Source organism: Pteronotus mesoamericanus, unplaced genomic scaffold (genome assembly GCF_021234165.1).
Source record: "Pteronotus mesoamericanus isolate MK-2021 breed Mesoamerican mustached bat unplaced genomic scaffold, CSHL_Meso_final contig_27, whole genome shotgun sequence".
NCBI lineage: Eukaryota > Metazoa > Chordata > Mammalia > Chiroptera > Mormoopidae > Pteronotus > Pteronotus mesoamericanus.
In genome coordinates, this window is record NW_026555115.1 from 23,670,779 (window position 1) to 23,693,620 (window position 22,842).

General features: G+C 41.9%; 1 protein-coding gene across 3 annotated transcripts in view; it reads right to left on the reverse strand.

Moving 5' to 3' along the window:
- KALRN (kalirin RhoGEF kinase) overlaps nucleotides 1-22,842 on the reverse strand; it is a 721,333-nt gene that overhangs the window by 214,346 nt on the left and 484,145 nt on the right. For all 3 annotated transcript variants that reach the window (XM_054575198.1, XM_054575190.1, XM_054575189.1), the window contains exons 26-33: nucleotides 19,696-19,765; nucleotides 17,159-17,248; nucleotides 13,042-13,134; nucleotides 8,044-8,155; nucleotides 6,047-6,237; nucleotides 5,511-5,612; nucleotides 4,069-4,211; nucleotides 1,023-1,125 (exon numbers count right to left, since the gene is read on the reverse strand). In XM_054575198.1, the coding sequence (XP_054431173.1) occupies nucleotides 1,023-1,125; nucleotides 4,069-4,211; nucleotides 5,511-5,612; nucleotides 6,047-6,237; nucleotides 8,044-8,155; nucleotides 13,042-13,134; nucleotides 17,159-17,248; nucleotides 19,696-19,765 (904 nt within the window). The remainder of the gene's footprint in view (nucleotides 1-1,022; nucleotides 1,126-4,068; nucleotides 4,212-5,510; nucleotides 5,613-6,046; nucleotides 6,238-8,043; nucleotides 8,156-13,041; nucleotides 13,135-17,158; nucleotides 17,249-19,695; nucleotides 19,766-22,842) is intronic.

The window sequence follows — 22,842 nt, forward strand, 5'->3', positions numbered from 1 at the left end:
CTCACTAAGAAAAAAAATTAGGAAAATTCCTAATGAATGCAGATCATCTTTAAAAAACACAACACTAAAATGAAGCAGGGACATAGCCTGCCTCCTAAGGCTGAAGGACTAACCAAAAATACTAGGTCTAGACAAACTAGGGCCAGCCAGTCTTTGCAAATCCATACCTTCCTTAATAGAATCACTAATATGCAGCAAAAGTTCATCTCATACTCCTCCGACCCTGAAGGAGGCAAAGGAGAGTAGGGTCGGAGAAAAACCTTGCGTGTCCCTGCTGCAGATTCAGACAGCTGAATTCTTGCCCTTGCTTGAGCAAATGCACTGAGTCTTGGCTACAGTCTCCTTTCGTCCACTTCCCATGAGAGCTACCTACTTTTGTTTATTTCCTCCAAAATGTAAGAGAGTAAGTGACCAGGCTTTCTCACAAGACTACTACATCCCTACGTCCTGCTTCACACACCACCTCCTGGTCCTCTGCCTCTCAGGAACTGAGCCCCAGCATGTGGCCCGGGGAAGGTGGCATCATTCCCATGGGACCCCCTTTGGATAGGAGGCTCCCACCGCCCCGCATCTCTGTGGCCATTTCCCAAATTATTGGTTTTGGTCTGTCTAACTTTCAGATGAGTCCATTCAAATCAATCTAAATATGAGCCAGTCACAGCCACTAAGGTCTCAGGAAACTATCCCAGCCTCAGCTCCCTGAGTTCCAGCCTCTCAGAAGGCAGAGCAGCCCAAGCAGCAAAGGTGGGGCATCTCAGCAGTGGAGGAGGTTTAGAGACTCACTTTTTACCCTCGCCCCTTCTGTTGAACTCTCACAACCTGAGAGATCTGGCTGACCACCCCAATCTCTGTCCCCTCAGACAAGATCTCCACATGTGACATACCTCCTTCAGCCCTACAAAGAGACATCCGGCTCCTGAGGTCAGGCTCCATAATCGGAGAGATTTCTTTGGGGTTACCCTTCAGGGGTGGCTAAGCCAACAAGAAGTCTTACAGGAAGGAAGGTTGGGGCATGGTCCTACCTTGTCACTGTCCACTGTGTTCTGAGAGGTCCTAGAGGCGATGGAGATGGTATCTGGCTGGCTGCTCCCATCCCCCTGGCTGTCAACATCCTCCACTCCGTCCCTGCAGGATGAAGAGAAAAGAAGAACAGGGGTGGGGGTAGGGGGAACCACTGTGGGTTTAGAGCACACAGGATTTCCAGCTGGGCTGGCAGAGCAGAGCCTCAGAAATTTCTAGCAGGGATTTGTCTAAAATTATCCCACTAACGGAGCTGCCCTGTGTGCTTTTCAATGATGTAACCTCTTGTACTTACTAAACACATAATCACGCTGTTGATAATGGAACACAAAATGAATCTTTCTCCATACTCCTCTGGCCCATGGTGCAGAAGGTGCATTTTTTTTACTGGGAATGGGACCATAATAGGCAGTAGGAAGAGGTCTATCCCACTTAGACCTATGTTTCTAACCATCTGACTGGGTCAGTTTTTCTGCATCCTGTAACAGGACATGGTTTGATTTATAGCTGGCCTATAAAGAAAACAGAACCAATTTTTTTTTGACCCGGGTTTTGTCTGCTGCAGAAGCTGGAGTGGGATATTTTCTCCAGGGAAGACTATTTTTGCGAAGTTCCTGATATTGGACCCTCAACTCCTGAGCATGGAGGAGTTGTTCACTGCCTTCATTTTGAAGGGTGTCATTGACTTTGTGCTTATTTGTGATGACTTCTCTTGAACACAGAAGGCTAAGGCATCTTCTCAAAGATAGGAGAACAGTGACAGATCCCACCGTAGCTGTGCTCCTTGGTGTCTGATAAGACAGTCTCCCAAGTGCACCCTGACCTTTGGACCCCTTCCTAGCCCCTGGACCATATAGTCCCACATGTCCCACATGCTGTTTTATCTCTCCAACTTTAGAAATGTGTCCCAATCCTGCACTGAACTCACAGCCAGGGTCAAGGGGGTTTAAGTGCCTGGGAACTGGTGAAGGCTAAATGGTTTGTGTCAGGAAAAAACTGGAGGAGATGTGGGCCAGAGGTTGGATAAATTAGCAGAGGGAAGGACAGCTCTTTCCATGAGGCTTTTACGAGAGTCACACCCCTGATGATGCTTACAGAGAAGTTAGGGCATTAAGGGGAAGGAGAACTCGCTGTCTGAAAATGTTACCACATGGGCAAAACACCCATATACTGAAGCTGTGTCACAGAGTCTGAACAATGACAATTGTGAGTGTATGTGGACATGTGTGTGCATGTGGGCACACATGTGATGCACATGTGTATATATGAAGTGTCTACTAGTCAAAAAAGTGTTTTCTTCCACCCAGAATATTTCTAAGTCTACTGCTCTTTTACCCTGCATTGAGGGCTTGGAAAATGCCAACTTATTTTAATAACATAAGCCATACATTTGTAGGAAGGAAAACCTGCTGTAAAAAATCATGTGATGCATTTCAAAACCAAAAATAAAGAACTTTCAGATCATCTGTTGTTGTAGGTATCTGGGTCTCTGTTCCCCCTCTTGCAGATAATTGGCTGTACTTTCTGCTTCCCACGATTCTGGCCCATTGCAGGACCTTCTGGGCCCTCCAGATAAAACCCGTCTGGGGGAGGTAGGGAGCCCATCCAGCGGCGTGGGTAGTATTCCCCAAGCCAATTCAATCCTCCATAAACTCTGTCCCAATATGCAGGAGGCCAAGCAAATGAAATTACAGATTGCCTGGTGATTCTCTGCAGAGTGTGCTGAGGTTTCTCATTGTCTCATCACGGAACAATGACGTGGGAGGCATTTCCAAAATATGCTCACTCCATGTTCTAGAGATGCTCAAACTCTCCTATTCTAGGAGAAAGGGGCTCTTTTTCAAAGTAACCCTAGCTAACCTTACCTAAATATCCATTCCCACCATCATCCTGGACATTCAGCTTTTTATGACCATTTCCATTCTATCTTCTTATTAAAGTAGGGCTTTCCTGCAATCGGGTCTGTCTCTAGTGTTTAAGTCTAACTCTTACCTGGACTCTGGACATAGGTAACTGAAATCAAAATAACCCTTTCCCCAATACAGCCATAATTTGTCCTTTCAGCACAGAGAGGTGACCATATCCTGGCCATGCAGGTCTTGGAGTTTTTGTCCTGTGGAGGTATCTCTCTCTAGCTTAGTCACACCCTCCTTTTGGCTACCATCTCCCTCTGGACCAGTGCCACTACTCCCCAGGCCCTGCAGTGGTGCTTCAACCAGGACATTCAGGTTGGAGGGCCACAAGGTCCAATAAATCTTCTGGGTTTATTCCATTCATGAATAGGAGAGGAGAGGGGAGCCTGTTACCACAAATAACCATCACCACCAGATCTCTGGTTTTTGCTTTGTTTTTTTTTCAAAATTGACATGAAATTTTTGTATGCCTTCTTTTGAAGGGCCCTCCAAGAGTCATTGTATGTGACTGTCACATGGAGATTTGAGAAAGAGATATTTAAGATTAAGAAGTCATCCATTGGCCTAAGGGAAACTGGGATTCAGAATGGCCCAGATAAATGAAGATACAAAATATAAGCCCTCTGCTGCCCGATCACATTGCTTTTCTCGGAGGACTCTGGGGCTGTGACAGTAAGCGCTGCAATCATAAACCGCCCCCCGCCCCCATCAGACCAGCCCCCATGGGTGACAGGACAAGCCCAGAGAGCTCCCCACCCATTGCCCTCCTCCTTCTTAAAGACTTCCCCACTGCTCTACGGGTACTGGTTTCTTTGTCTCTCTATTTTATATGTGAAACATGACTCTTAGGTGGTTCTTGAGGGAATGGACTCATCTTACACTTCCTTTGTATCTTCTTGTAGCACCTTGTAGAGTGTGTGTCAAATAAGAGGTGCTCAATAAAGCCCTGTTGGATTGAATTGACAGTAACTGGTAAGATACTTAAAGAGGAGATAATTCATCTTAGCAGCACTCAGTAGGGCTTCATGGAGAGGGGTACCGCCTGCAGAGCACACCGCCCCTGTGGAAGCAAAGGTTCACCCCTCTCCCGTTCCCAGAAGCATGTGAGGCAGTACTGGGAGGAGACGCTGGTTACCTCTTACTATTGTTCCTCTGTTTGGCTGGTGTTTTGGGGAGCTGAATTGGCTCCTTTAAAGCTCCTTTCAGGTGAATGATCCTTTCTTGAATCACCTCACGTATATTCTTGATCCACTCCTGCTTGGTTTCTATGTTGGAGGCCTGGAGTGCCATAGGGAGGAAGAGTCAGGACCCCATCTCCCTTCATCCTGCCAAAACAGTTCTCAACCCTCCTCTCACAGGCTTCGCCCATTATTTTTAAGATATCACATATCTGAGGAGCTCATTTCTTAGTCTATGTGCTTAGGACTCTCCAATTGCAAGGACACACTTCTCTAACTCCTAGAGCAGGGCTATGACCTCAAATGCAATGTAGACTTGTACAGGGGTGATTTAAAAGTATTTAATAACCTGTAAGGTATTGACCAATACTGATCTCTGCCCTGGGGTTGGAGCAGTATCTGGAGGTCCCCCTGAGGTCAGGGATAAATGCTTCAGTTACTAGATTCTGGGGTCGACTGGGGAGCACTGGGAGGGGCAGCAAAGCAAAGGGGCATTTGAAGGCAGCAGCTAATAACCAACTGGCATGGATAAAGCTCAGGATGTTCACCACCCAGTATGGCTGCATAGGCTGTGCTGACCAGGTTTGGCTTGATAAACCCCCTTATTGGAGGCATCACTCCCATTCCATAAATATCATTTGTCTTTGTGGAACTTTTTTCAGGTAATTCTGTCTCACGACAGGTAACAGCTATGCTGGCAATTCAGCGATGGGCACTTCCCTGATAAGCAAATAACTGGCAGGTGCTGCATCGGCAGGATCCCTTCTCAGTGAGACTAACATTACAGCAAGCACAGACTCAGTTCCCAGGCTGCATGTGCCCTGCAGAGCTGAAAGGACTTCTTAAGGCCATCACCTGGTGAAAGGCCCTTTCTTTACATCCCTCTCAGTCAGCATAGTTCCCATGCTAGTATAACTTACCAGAGCTTCTAGAATTTAAGTTCTCAGAAGGTGGGGTCCATAACTTACACAAAACTGTCCTCCATAGCACTGAACAGAATACCTTATATGTACAAAGTGTTCAGGAAAAAATGTTGAATTAATATGGAGCAAATCAAGGTACTTTTTGTCAAAGGGTCAACTGTTGTCCTTGGCACTTGAAGGGGACATAGGGACAGAACATCTTTGAGTAGGCCTTGTTGAGGAAGCCCAGTAGGCCATGTCCTGCCTTCTTCACTCTATGCTCACACAAGTGCATGGACTTAGAAGACCACTTCTCTTTGAGATGTTGAGTCTACTTTCATGACAGAATTTGCTTCTCAATGCCCATGTGATGCTGCCCTTCCCAAAACAGGTTCAGTGGCTCTGTGGAGTCTCCTGGCCCCAGCTTTTAGGTGTAAGGTGACCACATCCCTCTACCCCCAACCCTGGTCTTGTGCCCAGCAGACAGCAGTACTTACTTTCAGCACGGTTTTATTGTCTGAGGATGGGGTGCGCCCAGACCACAAGGCAAATTTGCAGGGATCCCCCTCTACGTGCTCGGTCACACCCAGCTCTGAGGTCTGTAGACAGGAAATGCCTGTGAGAGGCGGGGAAGGGGAGGGCAGTGGGGAAACTTAGGGCTGGGGTGGGAAGGGAAAGGCAACAAAGAGGAGAGGACCGAGGAAGGGGCTTCTGTCAATCAAACAAATAGACTGGATAGTTTGTTCATCTACCCAGGATGAAAGGACCTATAGGCTGGTGCCTGATTAGCAGATAGCAGGGAGGGAAGGTGAAGAAGGTGGTGCTAAAAGCAAAGAGGAAGAAAAACTGTGAACTCTAAAATGCAGAAGTGGGAGTTGAGTGGGGAGCTTTCCAAATAGAAGGCATTTTCATTTCTCCAAGATGGCTTTGGTGGGGTGAAGGGGGAGAGATGAGCTGAGTGTTCAAGGTCCCTTTCTGCCCAAGGGCTCTATGAAAATAGGGAGTCTTGTCTTACCCCACCTATCCCACCTACCAGTAGCTTGTTCTTGTAAACATATTTCGTGTGTCCTGAAGAATCTTTGATCTCCTTGCTAAAAACCAAGGAGATCTCAAAGAGGAATAAGTGCCGCTCCCGCCCCTTTCGGATCAGCGACTTCGGGTCCCATACTTGAAAGGCATCCTGGAGAATCAGCTCCCCCTGCACATCCAGGTTCTCGTCGAACCCTGAAAAACACCCATTTCCACCCTGTGGAGTTTCTCTAGGGCCACATTCAGGGGGCCATGTTCCACTCCCCTCTTGGAGAAAGGCTTCCCTAACTGTGGGCCCTCGGCTCCCACAGTGTGTTCTCTCTCAGCTGGCTCCTGAGACTCCCGAGCACTTGAGCAAACAGCTTTTCAGAGCTACAATCAGATCCATCTACCGGCACCAGCTCTCCCACCCATAACCAGTACTATTAGAATCTCCTGCAAAGGTGCTAGGCAACCTCCCCACAGCTCCACTGTCAGCCTGGGACCTTCTTCAAGGGCGAACCCCACAGTTCCCTAGCACCCCTGACTCCAAGCTCAGCATGGGTCTGAGGACAAACACTAATGGATTGAATGCCCTTGACTCCACTTTATTTGTTGTGGCTCTATTTCTCATATTCCATTCCTAGGACTATTGCCTTTGATTGTTCTTATATTGTGTGATGCATAAACCTTTAAGAGTTTATATTTATACCCCTTTAAATCTTTAGCAGAGGTTCTGAAACTTTACTGTGCATATGAATCACCCAGAGGGCTTGTGAGATCACAGATTGCTGACCACCACTCACCTCCCAAGAGAGTGGGATTCAGTAGATGTGGGGTGCAGCCCATGAATTTGCACTTCTGATAAGCTCATAAGTATTTCTGCTGCTGGTCCACAGACCATACCTAGAGTAGCCAGATCCTGAATAAGGTCAGGGTAAGGCCAGAGGAGAAGGGTACACCCAGGGATGGGTGTAGGTGCAAACAGAACAGAAAGGGGTGGGGAAATTGTGACAAAGGAAAATATTCAAATGGTTAGTGCTTAGCCTGGAGAAGGTAAGCAGGGCTCCTTTGCATGTAGAATTAGGGCTTTCTTGCTAAAGGTGACCTAGAAGTATTGAGACCAGATTAAAGTTTTTTAGATGGGGGGTGGAGTGGTGGGGGAGAAAGAGCACCAGCTATCATATGAGAAATAACAGCTCACAGATTTACATATTTACAACAAAGTACACTTATCTCCCACAACACCCGTTTGCAAGCCCTGACTGGGATAAGTAAACTCATTAAGAACTTCCACCCCAATATGTTTGCTCTGCTCATTTCTTTTTGCAGTGTTAAAAACACTTGATTGGAGTCTCACTGTACCAGGTTTCTGGGTCCCAAGACAAGACATGATTCCAGTGAACTGAATGTACTTTGGTGAAGTCCTATCAGGTTTACCTGGTTGGACTTATCTTACCTGCTAGGAATGGCATAAGGACAACTGTACACCAATGTGAATATACTTAATGCCACTGAACTGTATACTTAAAAATGGTTATAATGGTAAACTGCAGGGTATTTTTATTTTATTACAATAGAAAAGAAGGGACTAAGGCTGAAGATGGTGTGTGTGTGTGTGTGTGTGTGTGTGTGTGTGTGCGCGCTCTCACGCGCAGGATTTCGACTTATTCTGCTGACAAATGCAATGCAAGTGCTTTGCAGATGAACAGGACTGCTGCGGGTCAGGGTTGCAGTATACTTGTAGTAAAGATGATGGCCTTTCCTAGACCACCTCACAGGCAGCAAGATGTCCACATACTGAAATGGGTTAAGCCAGGTCATACCTGGAGGTGGTGTTAGCTGAGCCAGACCTTATGCACCTCCTTTCACATCGCCCAAAGACCAATGTAACAACTTGCCATGTCTCCTCTCTTCCAGCCTTGCCCCTTGCCTGACTTCATGCTACTTCCCTCCATGATACAAGCTCTCTGGTCTTAAGAAAGGAGGAGGCTCCCCCAGCGAGGCTGAGAGGACAGCTACCTTCCAGCATGCTGACATGCATGGCATCATTGGCTTTCTTTGGGACACTGAGCATCACCTCCAGGCCATCCTTGAGCTCCCCCTTCCCTTCTTCACAGCATGTTAAAAGTTCCTGGGAAAAAAGTCCAGACACAATTAGAGCCATTTCCCCCAGCTTCCCTACCCTCCCACCACCTAACCCATCGGGCAATTACACACCAGCTTCATTCTCTATAATGGTTCCCTCTAAACTACAAGGAAAGTGGGGTGGGGTGGGATGGGATTATCTCAAAAGAAGTCAACTGCAATTTTTCCCCCAACTTAGCTTTCTCAGCTCAGCTCATCCAAACTAACTCAATTCAACCCAACTCCCAAATGGCTGACACTATAAGCCAGCAACTAGGGTGTTCTCTGTCATTTGACTGCCCTCCTGGAGAGGGGGATACCTACCCCTCGTAAAATACATGGACAGAGGTACAATGCTGTAGAATCACAAAGAGAAGACAAAGGTGTGCAAGCAATGCTCAGCATTCATTTATCATTTTACACCTACTGCTAGCACAACTTGTATTTACACACCTCCACTGCCTAAATGCCGGCTTCCACCATACTGGGAACAATCTGGGGTTACAGACTTTATAGGTTTATAGCATTTCAGACTTATGAAAGATGTTTAGATCATATGGATCAGGAATTCCTAACCTGGGGCCAACAGATAGGATCCTGGACTAGTTCTTTCATTGTCAAATGAGGAAAACTATTATTAAGAGGGATAAAGATTTTTCCTGGGTTATGGAATTTATTGGAAGTAATGCAGGGGCTTGAATCCAGGTCTCTTAAATGCAAATCCAGTAATCCACCCACCACACCAAGCCTGTCTCCCCCATGTCCTCTACCATACTGAGACTTCTGGGTCATGCCCTCTCTTTTACTTCCTCATTGCAAACTAGGTCATTACCACCACCATAAAAGACATACAGTATCTGGTTGATGGAGAAAAGATAATTTCCAACTATCTTAGGAATCATAAAGACCATTCAGAATGACTTTGGCCATATCAGAAAAATGCTGGCTTTTATTTTTCTAATTAGGGTTATCGTATCTTACTCACTTTGACACCGAGAAGGAAACAGTTAAGCAACAGATCTGCAATCCATAATGTCTCATTGGGGAGTTGGGTTAGTGGGGAGGGAAGGCAGGGAATGGTGGACGGGTGAGGGGGCACTTCGAGGAAAAAAGAAGTTCAAGGCTTGTAAACAAGTCAATGACAGACCTTCTAGCAACTAAACTAATGAACCTTGCTATGGAATGATTTTGGTGGAATATATCTAGCTAGCCTATCTATCCAGGACTTCTTATGGTAAACATACCTAAAATCTGGGACTTTTTGGGCATGCCTCCTTGGAAAGTGTCACATAAGCTATGGAACCATTTAAGAAAAAAGTGACTTCATGACCACAATGGCTCTGTTTAGGTAGGTGATATGATGCAACAGATATCAATGAGAAATCTTGCATGTTAATTGGGCCCACAGCACATCTTGATGCCTCAAGAAAGGACTTGAGGCTGTTGGCAGTCCTGGACTTATGTTTTACCTTTGCCTTAAGGTTATTTGCATCCTGGAAATTACAGCAGTGCGCCATTTAACAATGGGGATACGCCCTGAGAAATGTGTTATTAGGTGATTTTTGTCATTGTGCAAACATCATAGAATATACTTACAGAAACCTAGATGGAATAGCCTATTATATATCAGGCTATCTGGTATAATCTACTGTTCCTGGGCTACAAGCCTGCATAGCATGTTACTATATAAAACAACATGAGATTAAATCAAGCACAAGGGAAAAATGCTGCAATCAAGAGAGGAGGTAACACGAAGTATATGAGGATGCTGCCAGTGTAACATGGCATGCTGTTTTATAGCAAACATTTTTTTATAAATAGAAAGAGTATACTCTAAAACAATAAAAGTATAGTAAATATATAAACCAGTAATACTCATTGTTATCATTATCAAGTATTATGTACTGCTCTCAGTTGTGTGTGCTATACTTTTTATATGACTCGTAGCACAGTAGGTTTGTTTATACCAGCATCACTACAACATGTGAGTAATACGTTATGCTGCAACATTATGGTGGTTACAACATCACTAGGCAATAGGAATTTGTTCAGCTCCATTGTAATCTTATGGGATCACTGTCATATTGCAGTCTATAGCTGGTCAAAATATCATTAGGCCATACATGATTATATTACCCAAGCTTTATACTTGGTAAGGTATCTGATTAGTGAGCATCTTGTATGAAAATATAATCCTTTGTATTATCTTGGATACATTCCATATGAAGAAGGGAGCTATGAATGTCCATAGAAGAAGTGAACTGCCCAGAGCACATGTTTGTGAGGTAAAAGTGATCAGCTCTCAGCTTTGTCCTTGGTATCAGTTGGTATAATGGTATCATTGTTGAGAAAGTTGCATTTCCTTCTGCCAACCTGAACTTCTCTGATTCTCCTCACTGCTTTCCTAATTTTAACCCTCTCAACCCTTGTTTTCATATATCATCAAAAGAACTTTAGGCAGAAACATAAGAGAGAAATAAGAAATATGCTTCAGTTTACAACAGAATACACCAATTAGTTTAACCCCCAAAGCAATTTGGCAAGTCTGCTAATCAGTCAGCAAAGCCAGTAAGTTCTACCCAGATTCTGGCAATAGTTTATGATAAAGAGAAGGCTCCACGTTTAGTTTACACTGCAAAAAGACAGCTGTAGCAGATTTACATGGAGAATATTGAACATTCTAGCTGATATATAGTTTTTACTTTCATTTAACACCTACAGTGAGGAACCCCAGAGAATACTCATAATTAAATATCAATTTATTTGGAATAAAACTGACTTTAATGAGAAAATAAATCCCATATTATTTATTTATAGTTAAAGCTCAGCAAACTATTTTTCTGTTACTCAGCAGGCACTCTGCTATCAGCTCATTTAAAGGAGGCCAAAATGACCTAAAGTGTTTTTTCCAATAACTCTACTTTTTCTCTGCAATCAAGTTCCCACTACTTTATTTTTTCCTTTCTCAGTTCTCCACAGTTATATCTTCCTAAAACATTCAATGCTAGAGCCCATTCCTCCATCTGCCTAAAGCAAAACTGAGGACAGCCTATCCATTCTCCACTTTCCTCCCTTGTGTGTGTGTCACAGAATTAATCCGAGGAACCTCAGCCATATGAGCTTAAAAGGGAGAGGTGAAAAGCTGTCTTTCTCTTATAACTGCATTTTAATTAATTTAATACACTGTCAGTGTAGATGGGTGAGCTGGTACCTACCTGCCCCCTAGTTCCTGAAAAGGCTTCAGGTAACTTAAATTTTAAAAAAACACAAAAATAAATTAAAAAATTGTTTGGCATTAGAAAAATCATTTGGAAGGGTCAAGCATTATGTGGGATAAGGAAAGGGGAGGATAATTAGACACAGATCTGGGCTAAGGAGAAACTACTGTAAGTAGTTGAACTCAATGCTAACTATCTGATAGTCAAAGGTAAGGAAAGACCTAAAGCTCTTGTGATTTAAAGGTAGAAAGCACACCGATTTTTCAGGAGGGATGTTCCCGTCCACCCCCAATGCCCCACACAAAGATCTTGTGAGAAATTCTCAGTCTTTATATAAGAAACTCCGTAACAGAGAGGACATTTTCAAAAGTGCTTCTGCCAAAACAGCCAAGATGTCCAGCACGTTATTTCTCACACTAGTCCTCAGTAAAGGTTATGGGCATGATGCTGCATTGTAATTCTCTAAGTCATTTCTGCAGAGTTGGATGATTTGAGTGCCTGGGAGCAAGAGCCCATAGTCTCTTCTTGGAGACAGGAAGGAGGTTTGAAGAAGGAGGCTGAAGGGAAAGGATGGTGCAGGGCCCTGGTCTGACTCAGATGTGTAAGAGGCTCAGGGCACAGGCTCACTGCTGCCCCCTCTTGCTAATCACTGAACCACAAGTGCTAAGCCAGAGACCCCATGGACCTAGCCATGGGCACACTCCCTAACATGACTGGAAACCTAGATATGAAACTAGACTGGTTTTCAGGTTTAGTGAAGCTAAAATATGTGAGATTCTGCAAGCCTCTCTAAACATGAGCTGAATTTGATAAGATTTTCTTTGGCGCTATACTACATATAACATGCCTCTTGCTATCCTTTGCATGTGAAGGGCACCCAGCAAAATATTCAAACTTAGGGAAAACTCCACTTTTACACCTTAAGAATTAAGATAGACAGGGGTTATATAATTGCCTATAATATCAATTTCCTGGGCTTTCTGTGGGGAAATGTCCTATTTTCAGACTGTCTGTATATTCTCCTCTGAGAAGAATCAGCCTAGATTACTCTAAAAAATTATTTTACATAATTTCATTATTTAACTTTTAAAGAAAAGATTCTAGAAAAATCCAAATCTCTTGGTTGGTTCCAGAAGGACCTCTAATATATGAGATCCTACAGACTTAAGTGTCATTGTGTTTTAATATGCAATCTTGGACTATTCCCTCTCAAAAACCTCATAGGCTTGACAAACATAGAGATTAAGACAATGGCAAGTACTGCCCTGGCCTTCAGTGCCCATGCAGACTAGCACTGCCCCTGAGACCTTGCTCTTTGATCCTATCAGAAGCAGGGGCCACCAGGGGGAATCTTCCCTAGGAGGGAAGGACAGGAGAGGCTCTACGCACCAGCTAGTGCCTGGGGTAGCAATTGCTAAAAGTTGTACAGAGGTGGGTGGGTGTGAAAATAGTCACAACCTGTTCCCGCTCCCAATGAATAAGCACCTAGAATTTCAGGGGATAGGACATGCAGTCTGGAGCCAGCAATGCAGGAATGGGCTCATCTCTGAAGTAATGCTCTAGGTAGAGGAAATGTCTTTAGGTGGAAGGTTTTCCATCCTCAGACAAAGCTGGGATTCTCTGGGCCTGGGCACTCACGCGTGGCAGGGGGTGACACAGAGGGAAGGGGAGGTACCTTCAGGAGCAGCTGGTACTTGGTGATCCTCTGGACAGGCTTAATTAGGTAGGAGGAGATGGAGTTGGCCAGACTATGCCGCTGCTGTATCTCCTACAGGGTGAAAACGAGCACCATTAGACACAGAGGAGCACGCATGTGCATGTGTTCTGGGAGGCGGCAGGTGGGGTAAGAAGAGGAGAAAAGATAAAAGAGGGTAGATGCTTATGAGAGACTGTTCTTGGATGGGGAGAGGGAAGTAGAAAGAGACTTATGAAAGACAAACGTGCATACATAAACAATCAATAGAAAGAAAAAGGAAAGATCATGAAAGGGAGGAGCTTTAGGGAAACAAAGCAGCTTTGTGAAACAGAAATGGAATGTAAGAAGAAATAGAGAAAGACAAAGGTAGAAAAAGAAAGTGATAAGGTAAATAATGGACAGGAGGGTGCAGGAGAGGCAAAGAAGTAGAAGTGAAAGGAAATAAACCCAGAATGGAAGAAATGAAAGGGGGATAAAAGGGAAGGTGAGAATAAAGAGAAGGCAGAGAGTGAGGCTCTGATTTCTACTGATGGCTCCTGTGTATTAGCCACCTGCCTTCTCCTTAAAACTGCACAAGGATACATCTCATTTCCCATTCCTCCTCTCTTTAAATTTAATGCATCCCAACTCAGAATCACCACTTCCTCCTTACAACTTTTTCATTGTGATCAATGGTACCTCTTTCATTCTGCAGGTCTGTTGAAAATGACCATGCAGTCATTTTCAGTTGTTTTCCTTCTGTTATCCCTGACAACTGGGGAAGGCAAGTCTTGTCTGGCCACTTGCACCACCACCGCCCATACCATTCATGCCCAGGCTATGACCATAGCCTCCAACTGCTGTTCGTGCCTCTAGCCTCTCATTTTAGACCACTCTCTATCCTACTTCCAAAGTGACCTTCCATTCCCCAAGGTCTAGGTGTAATGACAGTCAGGGGAGAGCGAATTTTTAGTCCCTTCCCTCAAGAACATTACATTCTAGCTTGCTGATAATACTCACACAGGAAATAAAAAGCAACAAATGATAACAAAAAGTATTCTTATTGGTTATAGCCAGGGAGACTAAAGAAGAGTCACTGGGCCCCTGAGTGGTTTTACAGAGATAAAGCCTTCAGCTGGGGATTAGAGGATTGGGTGGGGCGGTGAGGTGGAAAGTTGGAAGAATGGTTCCCTATAAAGGGAAAATACATAAAGCAAAATACACAGGAAATAATCATTATATATTTAGATGATAATGAGGACCATGTCTGAAAGATACAGAGGATATACATCTAGATTCTAAAAAAAGTGAAAATACAGTTGGATAAGCAAGGTATTTTTAGGTTATTGGTAAGGTTGAGCTAGAATAAAGAATTAGGATTTGTTGGTGAACTTCTTAATGTAAAGTATTGTAGATATTTAGTGAAAGGAAAACACGATGAAAGCAATGTTTCAGGAAGAGTGACTTAAGTCTGATAGCAACATAGTGGGTTGGAAAATAGAGACGAAGGCTGATTATGAGGTTGTTGCAAAAGTGTAAATGTAAACATAGAGTTACCATATGATCCAGCAATTCCTAGGAATACAGAGTGGGGCAAAAGTAGGTTTACAGTTGTGAGTACTTGAAACAGAGTTTATCCTTCTATTGTTATTTATTTATTGTTGTATTATTTTTCAATGTGAACAACTGTAAACCTACTACTTTTGCCCCACCCTATGTACCCAAGAAAAATGAAAACATATGTCCATACAAAAACTTGTATACAATGTTTATAGCAGTATTATTAATAATAATATGGAAAAGGTGGACACAACCCAAATGTCCATCAACTGATGAACAGAAAAACAGAATGTGATATATCTGTACAATAAAATGCTATTTGGCCATAGGAAGGAATGAAGTACTGAAACATGCTACAATACAGATGAACCGTGAAATCATGCTATGTGAAAAATCAGTCACAACAGAACACATATTACATGATTTCACTTTTACGAAATGTCCAGAATAAGCCAATTTACAGAGCAAGAAAACAGATCATTGGTTGCTTAAGGCTGGGGGAGTGGGTGGGAGAATAACGTTGTGGGGGGTGATAGCTAAAGGGGACAGGATTGCCTTATGAGGTGATAAACATATTCTAACACTGACTGTGGGGTTAGTTGCACATGTCTGTGAATATAAATATAAATATAAATATAAATATATCCATTCCCACTCCCCATCCCCAATCTGTGGATAAAACTGGTTTCTGTGAAACCAGTCCCTGGTGCCAAAAAGGTTGGGGACCGCTGGTCTAAGGCATGCTCAGAGCACAGGGCACGTACTTTCAGAAAAATACAAAGTTGAAGACAGAACACAGTGCATTTAAAACTTCAATAAGACCCTCCTGGATACTGCTGATGAATAGTCATCCAGAAACATCTTAAGGGAAACATTATTAAGCAAAGATAATGGCATGAACCATTCCATAAACTCTGAAAGCAAGGTAAGGAAGCCCTTTACTTGGGTTTTCTGTTTTACCAAATCTAACCTCAGAAATTCCAGTTTGGGATCTTATAACCATTTCCATATTAATGCTCCATTAACAAGTCATATGCTTTTTCTTGTCTGGTTTTCTCCCATTCAAGTGTCATTCCTTCGCTGAGCAATAGGATCCTTGAGGAATTATTTCTGTTATGGCAGTGTCAGGCTAGAAAGAGCCTCAGAGAAGGTTTATTTTGTAAACTTGAGTATGGGAACTGTAAATAAATGTCTGTATTCCCCAGAGAGCCCAGCATACTATCTTATGTACAGTAGACATTCCAATATTTAGGGAAGGAATGAAAGCAAGTAGGCAGAAAGACAGACTGCTAGATGTTCTAAACTTCAACTTTTTGTCACTTCAGGCATGTCTACCAGAATGGCCATCAGTTACAGTCTCCTTTTCACTGAACTTCCTTCCTGCCCCCCTCATTTCTTCTCTACCTCTGTTATTCTCTTGGATCCTGCAGTGACCCATTTGATTCTGTTCACTGCAGGTGACTCTCTGGGGACCAGAACTCACACAGACTTGTACCATCATTCACTGACAGGATTGGATCCTCATTAAAAAACAAAGGATCTGACGATGCCCATCAGCTCTGACTCTCCTCCTGGCTTCCATTACTGTGCAACTGCTCAGCCTGGAGACTTTTAAAACTCTCAATGCCCAGCCCAAACTCAGGCCAATCAAAACAGAATCTCAGAGGTGGGGCCGAGAATCAGTAGTTGTCAAATCTCCCCAGGTGATTCCAATGGGTAGCCAAGGTTGAAAGAACTGCATTAGAGTAGTGGTTCTCAAACTTGAGTAGGCCTCAGAGTCACCTAGAGGGCTCCTTAAGACTCACAATCTCAGGCTCTGGCCCTGGAGATTCTGATTCAGTAGCATCCAAAATATGCATGTCTCAAGGAAAATAAGACCAGCAACACTGAAAGGAAAAGAAACCAACAGAGACAAGAGGGAAGGAGGGAGGCGGGGCGGGGGAAAAGGAAGGGAAGGTGAAAGTCAAGGAACATATAGCAAGGACTCATGGACAAAACCAAAGGGGAAGAGTTGAGGGAGGGAGGGAGAGGGCAAGGGAAAGTGGTGGGGGGTAGGCAGAGACAAATGTATTTGAAAAAAATAAATTAATTAATTAAAAAAAGAAAACAAACCAAAAAAAAACCCAACAAAATATGCATGTCTAACAAGTTCTCAGGTGAAGAAGATATGGCTGGTCTGTGGACCACACTTTGAGAACCCCTACATTTGAGAGCACTGTATGTGAAGTAGAAGTGAAACATCTTAACATCTGCACCACAGTAGGCTCCTATACACATGAGATTTATGACTAGCTTGGTGCGGGGTTGAGGCATGGAGGCAAAGATGCTTCGTCCAAAATCACAGCACTTGAGATGGGATGGGGTAAAACAGATGACAAAAACACTTGCTTTGGTTTTCCTCCATGCTTTATCCATGAGATAGAGGTTTGGGATGGCCAGTAAACAAAAGTAAGGAACCCATTACTTACTCTTACTAAAGGATAGCAACCCATTATCCCAAAGCAGGGAATCATTTCTAAGTGCTTCAATGGCTCATGAATGGAAAATCACAGCTTACATCAAAGAAGGTGCCTGCATGCTCCAGAATCAGCTGGTTGGAATCAGGTTTGTTTTTACAGTAGGTGACATACATCTGAAATTTATCTGCCTAAAAAGAACAAAGACAACAATAGATAAGCATTCATTAGTGGCTCCCTTCTGTTGACTGTGCCTACAGGGTCCAGCAAGGGCTGTGCAGTTGAACCCTCAGATACGGTGTGCCACAGGATTACCTGTGGCAAATGTTCTGGGTTTATCTGGTGCGTGCTCCCAGACAAACTTCGGAATGCTTTTCTCCTAACAGCACCAGAGAGCTTCCTGAAAATAAGCTCACTTTAAAACTAGTCTGTGCTCGAAAGAATTAGCAAAACCAATTCACATATAATAACGTATTCTGAAGTTGGACAGAATTTATTTAGAGATTATCCTCTTGTTTGGATTACCTACTATTGTGCATCCCATCTTGAAAAGTGAACAGCATTTGCTCTGAAAGCAAAAATCAAGGAATGAAAATGAAGTATGATCTCAGAGCTAGATCTGCTTATACTCCAAATGTCTTCATTGGGGGCAGTTTGTAGGGTGTGTGAAGTGAATATGCCATCATCCCCAACTTCTCAGAAGAAATGAAGGGAGGACAGGAAAGCAGGGTGACCCTTTGGGGCAAGGTCTGAGCAATGAGTCCTAACCAAATTGTTGCTTTAAGTCAAGAACCTTATGGCTTGGTGAAAATTCATTTCTCATTTCTCTCAAGACCCTCAGAATTGGTGCTACACATCCTTTCCATGGGGAAAGATATGTGTATTTTGTGCACCAAATACTTTTCCCATTTGTAAAATACTGCCCATCTTGGTTTCTATAGAACATTTGGGATGTCTTCTTCTGAGAAAGCAGCCTAGATATGCATTATATATGTGGCAGGTTTCATTTATGCCAGCACTTTTCTAGGTGCTTTACATATAATAACTCATTGGATCCTCACAAGAGCCCCATGTAGTGAGTTCCATTACCATCATCTCCATTTTACAGATGTGAAAACTGTTAAACAATGGTAGAGTCCGGGGAAGCTGACTTCAGGCTTCTTGGTCATTGGCTTTCAATACTTTACAAATACATAGCCTTTCAATAAATTCTAAAGCCTGACTTCAGGCTTCTTGGTCATAGTCTTTCTACCATTTATTCCTGCACTGCACTCATAGGTTAAGATTATAAGACTTAAAGTCATCTTGGGATAATTCTTGGCAAAATGTGCATATTTTATGTAATCACCACGATTTTTCTGAAACCAATTTCTGGGTTTATATACTACCTGGGAGGCATTCATCATCCCTAAGAGATGTTGCTAAATCATACTTATGGTTGACTGCAAGGCAAATCCACCAATTGTATGAAACAAGATTTTTAAAAATCCCTTCACTTAATGGTTGATCTTTTTTTCTCTACATTAGAGAAGTGTAAGGAATCACATTGTTTATCAGCATTAATGTGAAGTGTGCACATACTCTGTATTTAGAGATAAAAAATGTATTAGCACAAGATAAGATAGCAGTCTGAGGCTTCCTTAAGAAATGGGAAAATGCAAGGAAGCAAATGTGAAGGTTTCATGAAGAAGCAACTCAAGTGTTGAATTGTTGAACTGACTGTGATATTATGTCAGTAGACTAATTGATCTCCCAGCTCATCTGAAATGTTTCCATCTATAAAATATAAAACATAACCATAGCTCTGCCTATTCCACAAGGCTCTTGAGAGCATTAACTCTTGAATCTATGAAGACATTTTGAAAAGTAATTCACCCATTTTGAGCAGACATTATAATTAGAAAATAGTTATTAAATATTAGATCTCCTGACCCTAGAGAAGAATTTCTATGTTTTAGTTGCACCTAGGATTTTATGTGACCTTCTCTGGAGACCTTTGTACTCATATCAAAAACCTTAGATCAGAATAATGTGATGTGTAGATTCTAATGGAGACTAATATTTCCACTTACATAATTAGAACCTGGTACATTCAGCCCATTTACTTGGCCCATGACAATAGCACCTAGAAAAAGAATGACTAGACAGTCATATTGTAGGTTAGAATTAGGATGGTTAGAACACAAAGAGTGTGTTCTCTACTAAGGAAGAAAATGTAGTTGATGGTTTGGTGATTTGATGTATTTCTAAAGTTCTAATTCCTTAATCCTTATCCAGTCAAAAAACAAACAAAAAAATCTAATCAAAAACAACAAAAATAGTGGATGGAACTAGAGTAGTTCTCTGTCAACGGTGGTGGTTGTGTTCCAATTTCCTGATACTTAGAAATTGCTTAGAAAACTTAACATGGCACTTGCACACAATGGCTAAGACTTTTCCCAAAGAGGGCACTGCTCCTCAGGGAGGGACTGCTTCTCTCAGCTCCACTCATGGCCTTTTCTACAGTCTCTGGTCCTTTGTTAGAATGTCAGTGGCACCAATTCTCAGGTCAGGCACTGAAAAATGATGCCATCTAGTACCATCTGCACTTCGGGAAAGCATTGGGACAATGGGAGAAACAGGATTTCGGGTTGGTTACCCAGGTAACAAAGCAGTGTCCCACGTCCTCAGGCAGCTGCTCATACTTCTCCAGCTCTTTGAGGAAGATGCTGCAAGGGAGAGAAAGGCTGAATCAGACATCTCTGTATGGCTGACCCCCTCCCCTCAGAGGACTATGCGGAGGCCAACACAACCTCGTAAACTCTCCATTGTTTACATGTGGCTTCTCCACTAAGTGATAACATGGTAAAGAGCCATTTTAAATATATTGGAACTAATTTCATTAAAATGTATATTAATTGATTAATTAGTGCTACTTAAAATAATATAGTTTCCCTTAGGGGTTTATACTTCTCAGGCTGAAAATAATTATTATACTTGTTTTGGGCCTTTTAATAGCAACTACAAACCTATTTTTTACACAAGTAATCTGAATGCATTGTAACATTTAAAAAATATATATATAAATATCAAAAAGAACAAATTAATATCATCTATAATCCCAGGGATAAGGTGGAAAAATATTTAATCCTCCAAAACCCCTTTCTAATTCTTGGCCTTCTTCTTCCACTATAACCAGTTTGTGCTAAAAATTATGGGTCAATGTTTCCTAATGCAGACATCATTAGAAAAAATAATTTAATGGAGAAAAAGTTACAATACATTTCAAAGTTGAACTGAATTACAATGGAACTCTCTGCTATTGTGGCTATCTATGCCATGGCTCCTTTCTGTGTTAATAAATAATAAAGAGTTGATTATATTGACTTCAAATTAATATATTAAACAATTTGAGCTCAGAACACATGAGCTCTAATAAGCTGGCATCATTGAAGTGGGGTTAGCTTTTTAAAAATCACATAGTTTTTAAAATAATTATGAGGCTGTGGTGATACTTACTGATGGAAATGAATAATGGTATAATCTTTACAAAAGGCAATTTGACAATTTCTGTCAAACTTTTTTCTCTGCAATTTAATCCTGGAAAATTAAAGTTGTATTCACACATGTATAAGGTGATGTATATATATGTGTATTCACTGTGGCACTGTTTACAATAGCAAAAGATGGTCTGTAGATGACAAAGTAAACTATGGTATATCCACAGAACTGAATAGCACATAGTTATTAAAAAAAAAAGACAAAGCATTCTGTTTTCATATGGAAGGTCTCCAGGGCAGGCTATTAAGGGAAAAAAGAAAGATATGGTAGAATGTATATAGTATGTTTCCTTTTGTCTAAGAAGGAAATATATATTCTTATTTCTAACCCAAGAAACTAATGGTCAAAGGGTATAATTTCAGTTATGCAAGGGAAGTTCTGGAGATCTACTATATAGCATAGTGCCTACAGCTAACAATACTATATTGTATACTTAAAGTTTGCTAAGATATAGATATTATGTTAAATTTTCTTGCCTAATAATAACAACAACAACAATAATAATAACAACAGGAGAAAGCTTTGGGAGGTGATAGATATGTCTATTGCCTTGATGGTGGTGATGGTTTCATGGGTGTATACTTATCCCAAACTCGTCAAGTTGTATATGTGAAATGTATACAGCTTTCTAGATGTCAATCATACTTTAATAAAGTGGTTCAAAGAAAAAAACTTTTTAACATAGGAAAGCAGGTGAAGGAGTAGGGTAAGATAGTGGTGGGTAGGACTTCTCAATCTATACTTTATATTTAATTTTGATTTTAAAAATTAAATGAAATGATATAAAGTAGTTCTGAGTTATTTCACAACTTACCTCTAACATTGGAAAAATTAATTTTATTGATTAGATTTATTCTAACGGACTCCTATTTTCCAACCATTCTGGCAGTCTCTCACAATTACGATTGGTTATGGGTTCTGTGTGTTTGTCACTGTGTTCTCTTTCTGATGACACATAAAAGTGCTTGTTTTGGTTTAAAAAGAAATGTGTGGAGATGTCATGTTGGTTTAATTGCTGAGACTTTATAATGGTTTTACATTTTTTTAATATTTTATAATTAACTTTGACATCTAAAAAATAAATAAAATCAATCTGCATTTAAGAAAGAAAGAGAGAGAGAGAGATGGAACTCCTACCATTTACAACAACATGGATGGAACTGGAGAATATTAAGCTAAGTGAAATAAGCCAGTTGTTGAAAGACAAATACCATATGATCTCACCTAGAAGTGGACTCTATTCAACAAAATAAACTAAGGAACAAAATAAACCACAGGCACGGAAACATGGAGCAGACTGGAAGTGACCAGAGGGGATGGGGAAAGAGGACAATGGTGAAAAGAAGGGGAAGGGATTATACGAAAAACATGAATGGATGACCCATGGACATGGACAACAGAGTGGGAATTGCTGTGGGAGTGGGGGGTGGGGATGGGATGGTGGAGGAGGGTAAAGGGGTAAAAATTGAGACAACTGTAATAGAGTAAACGTGATTTATATATTAAAAATAAATTTAAAAAATATGTGTGGAGATCAACAATTGCAGGGGGCAGGCACAGACAGTAGATTCCTGGAAGTCTCAAACAGACCGCCTAAAGTCAGACAGGGACAACATCTGATATCATCAGAGGCAGACCCGGAAAGAAAAGAAAACTAAAAGAAGACCCACCTACTACCATAGAAGTTCACACCACAAAGTCAGGAAATCAAGACAGATCAATTTAAGAAGTAGAAGCCAAAAAAAAGAGAAAGAGTCTCACAAATAACGGGAAGGAAAAGAAACACCCGCCAAACATGGGGAAAGGAGGAATCCCCACAGAGAGAACTAAATGAAATAGAGGCAAGTAAATTCTCAGATATTGAATTCAAAACAATGGTTCTAAGGAAGCTCAACGAGCTCAATGAGCTCAAAGGGAATTATGAGAAACTACAGGGAAACTATGAGGAACTTACTGCAAACTATATCAACATGAAGAAGGACATAGTAACTATCAATAAGAGACAAGAGGAAATGAAGAATACAATTTCTGAATTGAAGAACACAGTAGAAGGAATCAAATGCAGGCTAGATGAAGTTGAGGATCCAATCAGTGGACCGGAGGACAAGGTAGAAAAAAGCTCCAAGAAAGAGCAAGAAATGGAAAAAAGGCTCAAAAAGAATGAAGAGGCATTTAGGGAAATGCAGGACAACCTGAAGGAAATAGGGACACCAGAAGGAGAAGGAGAAGAGCAAGGAATAGAGAA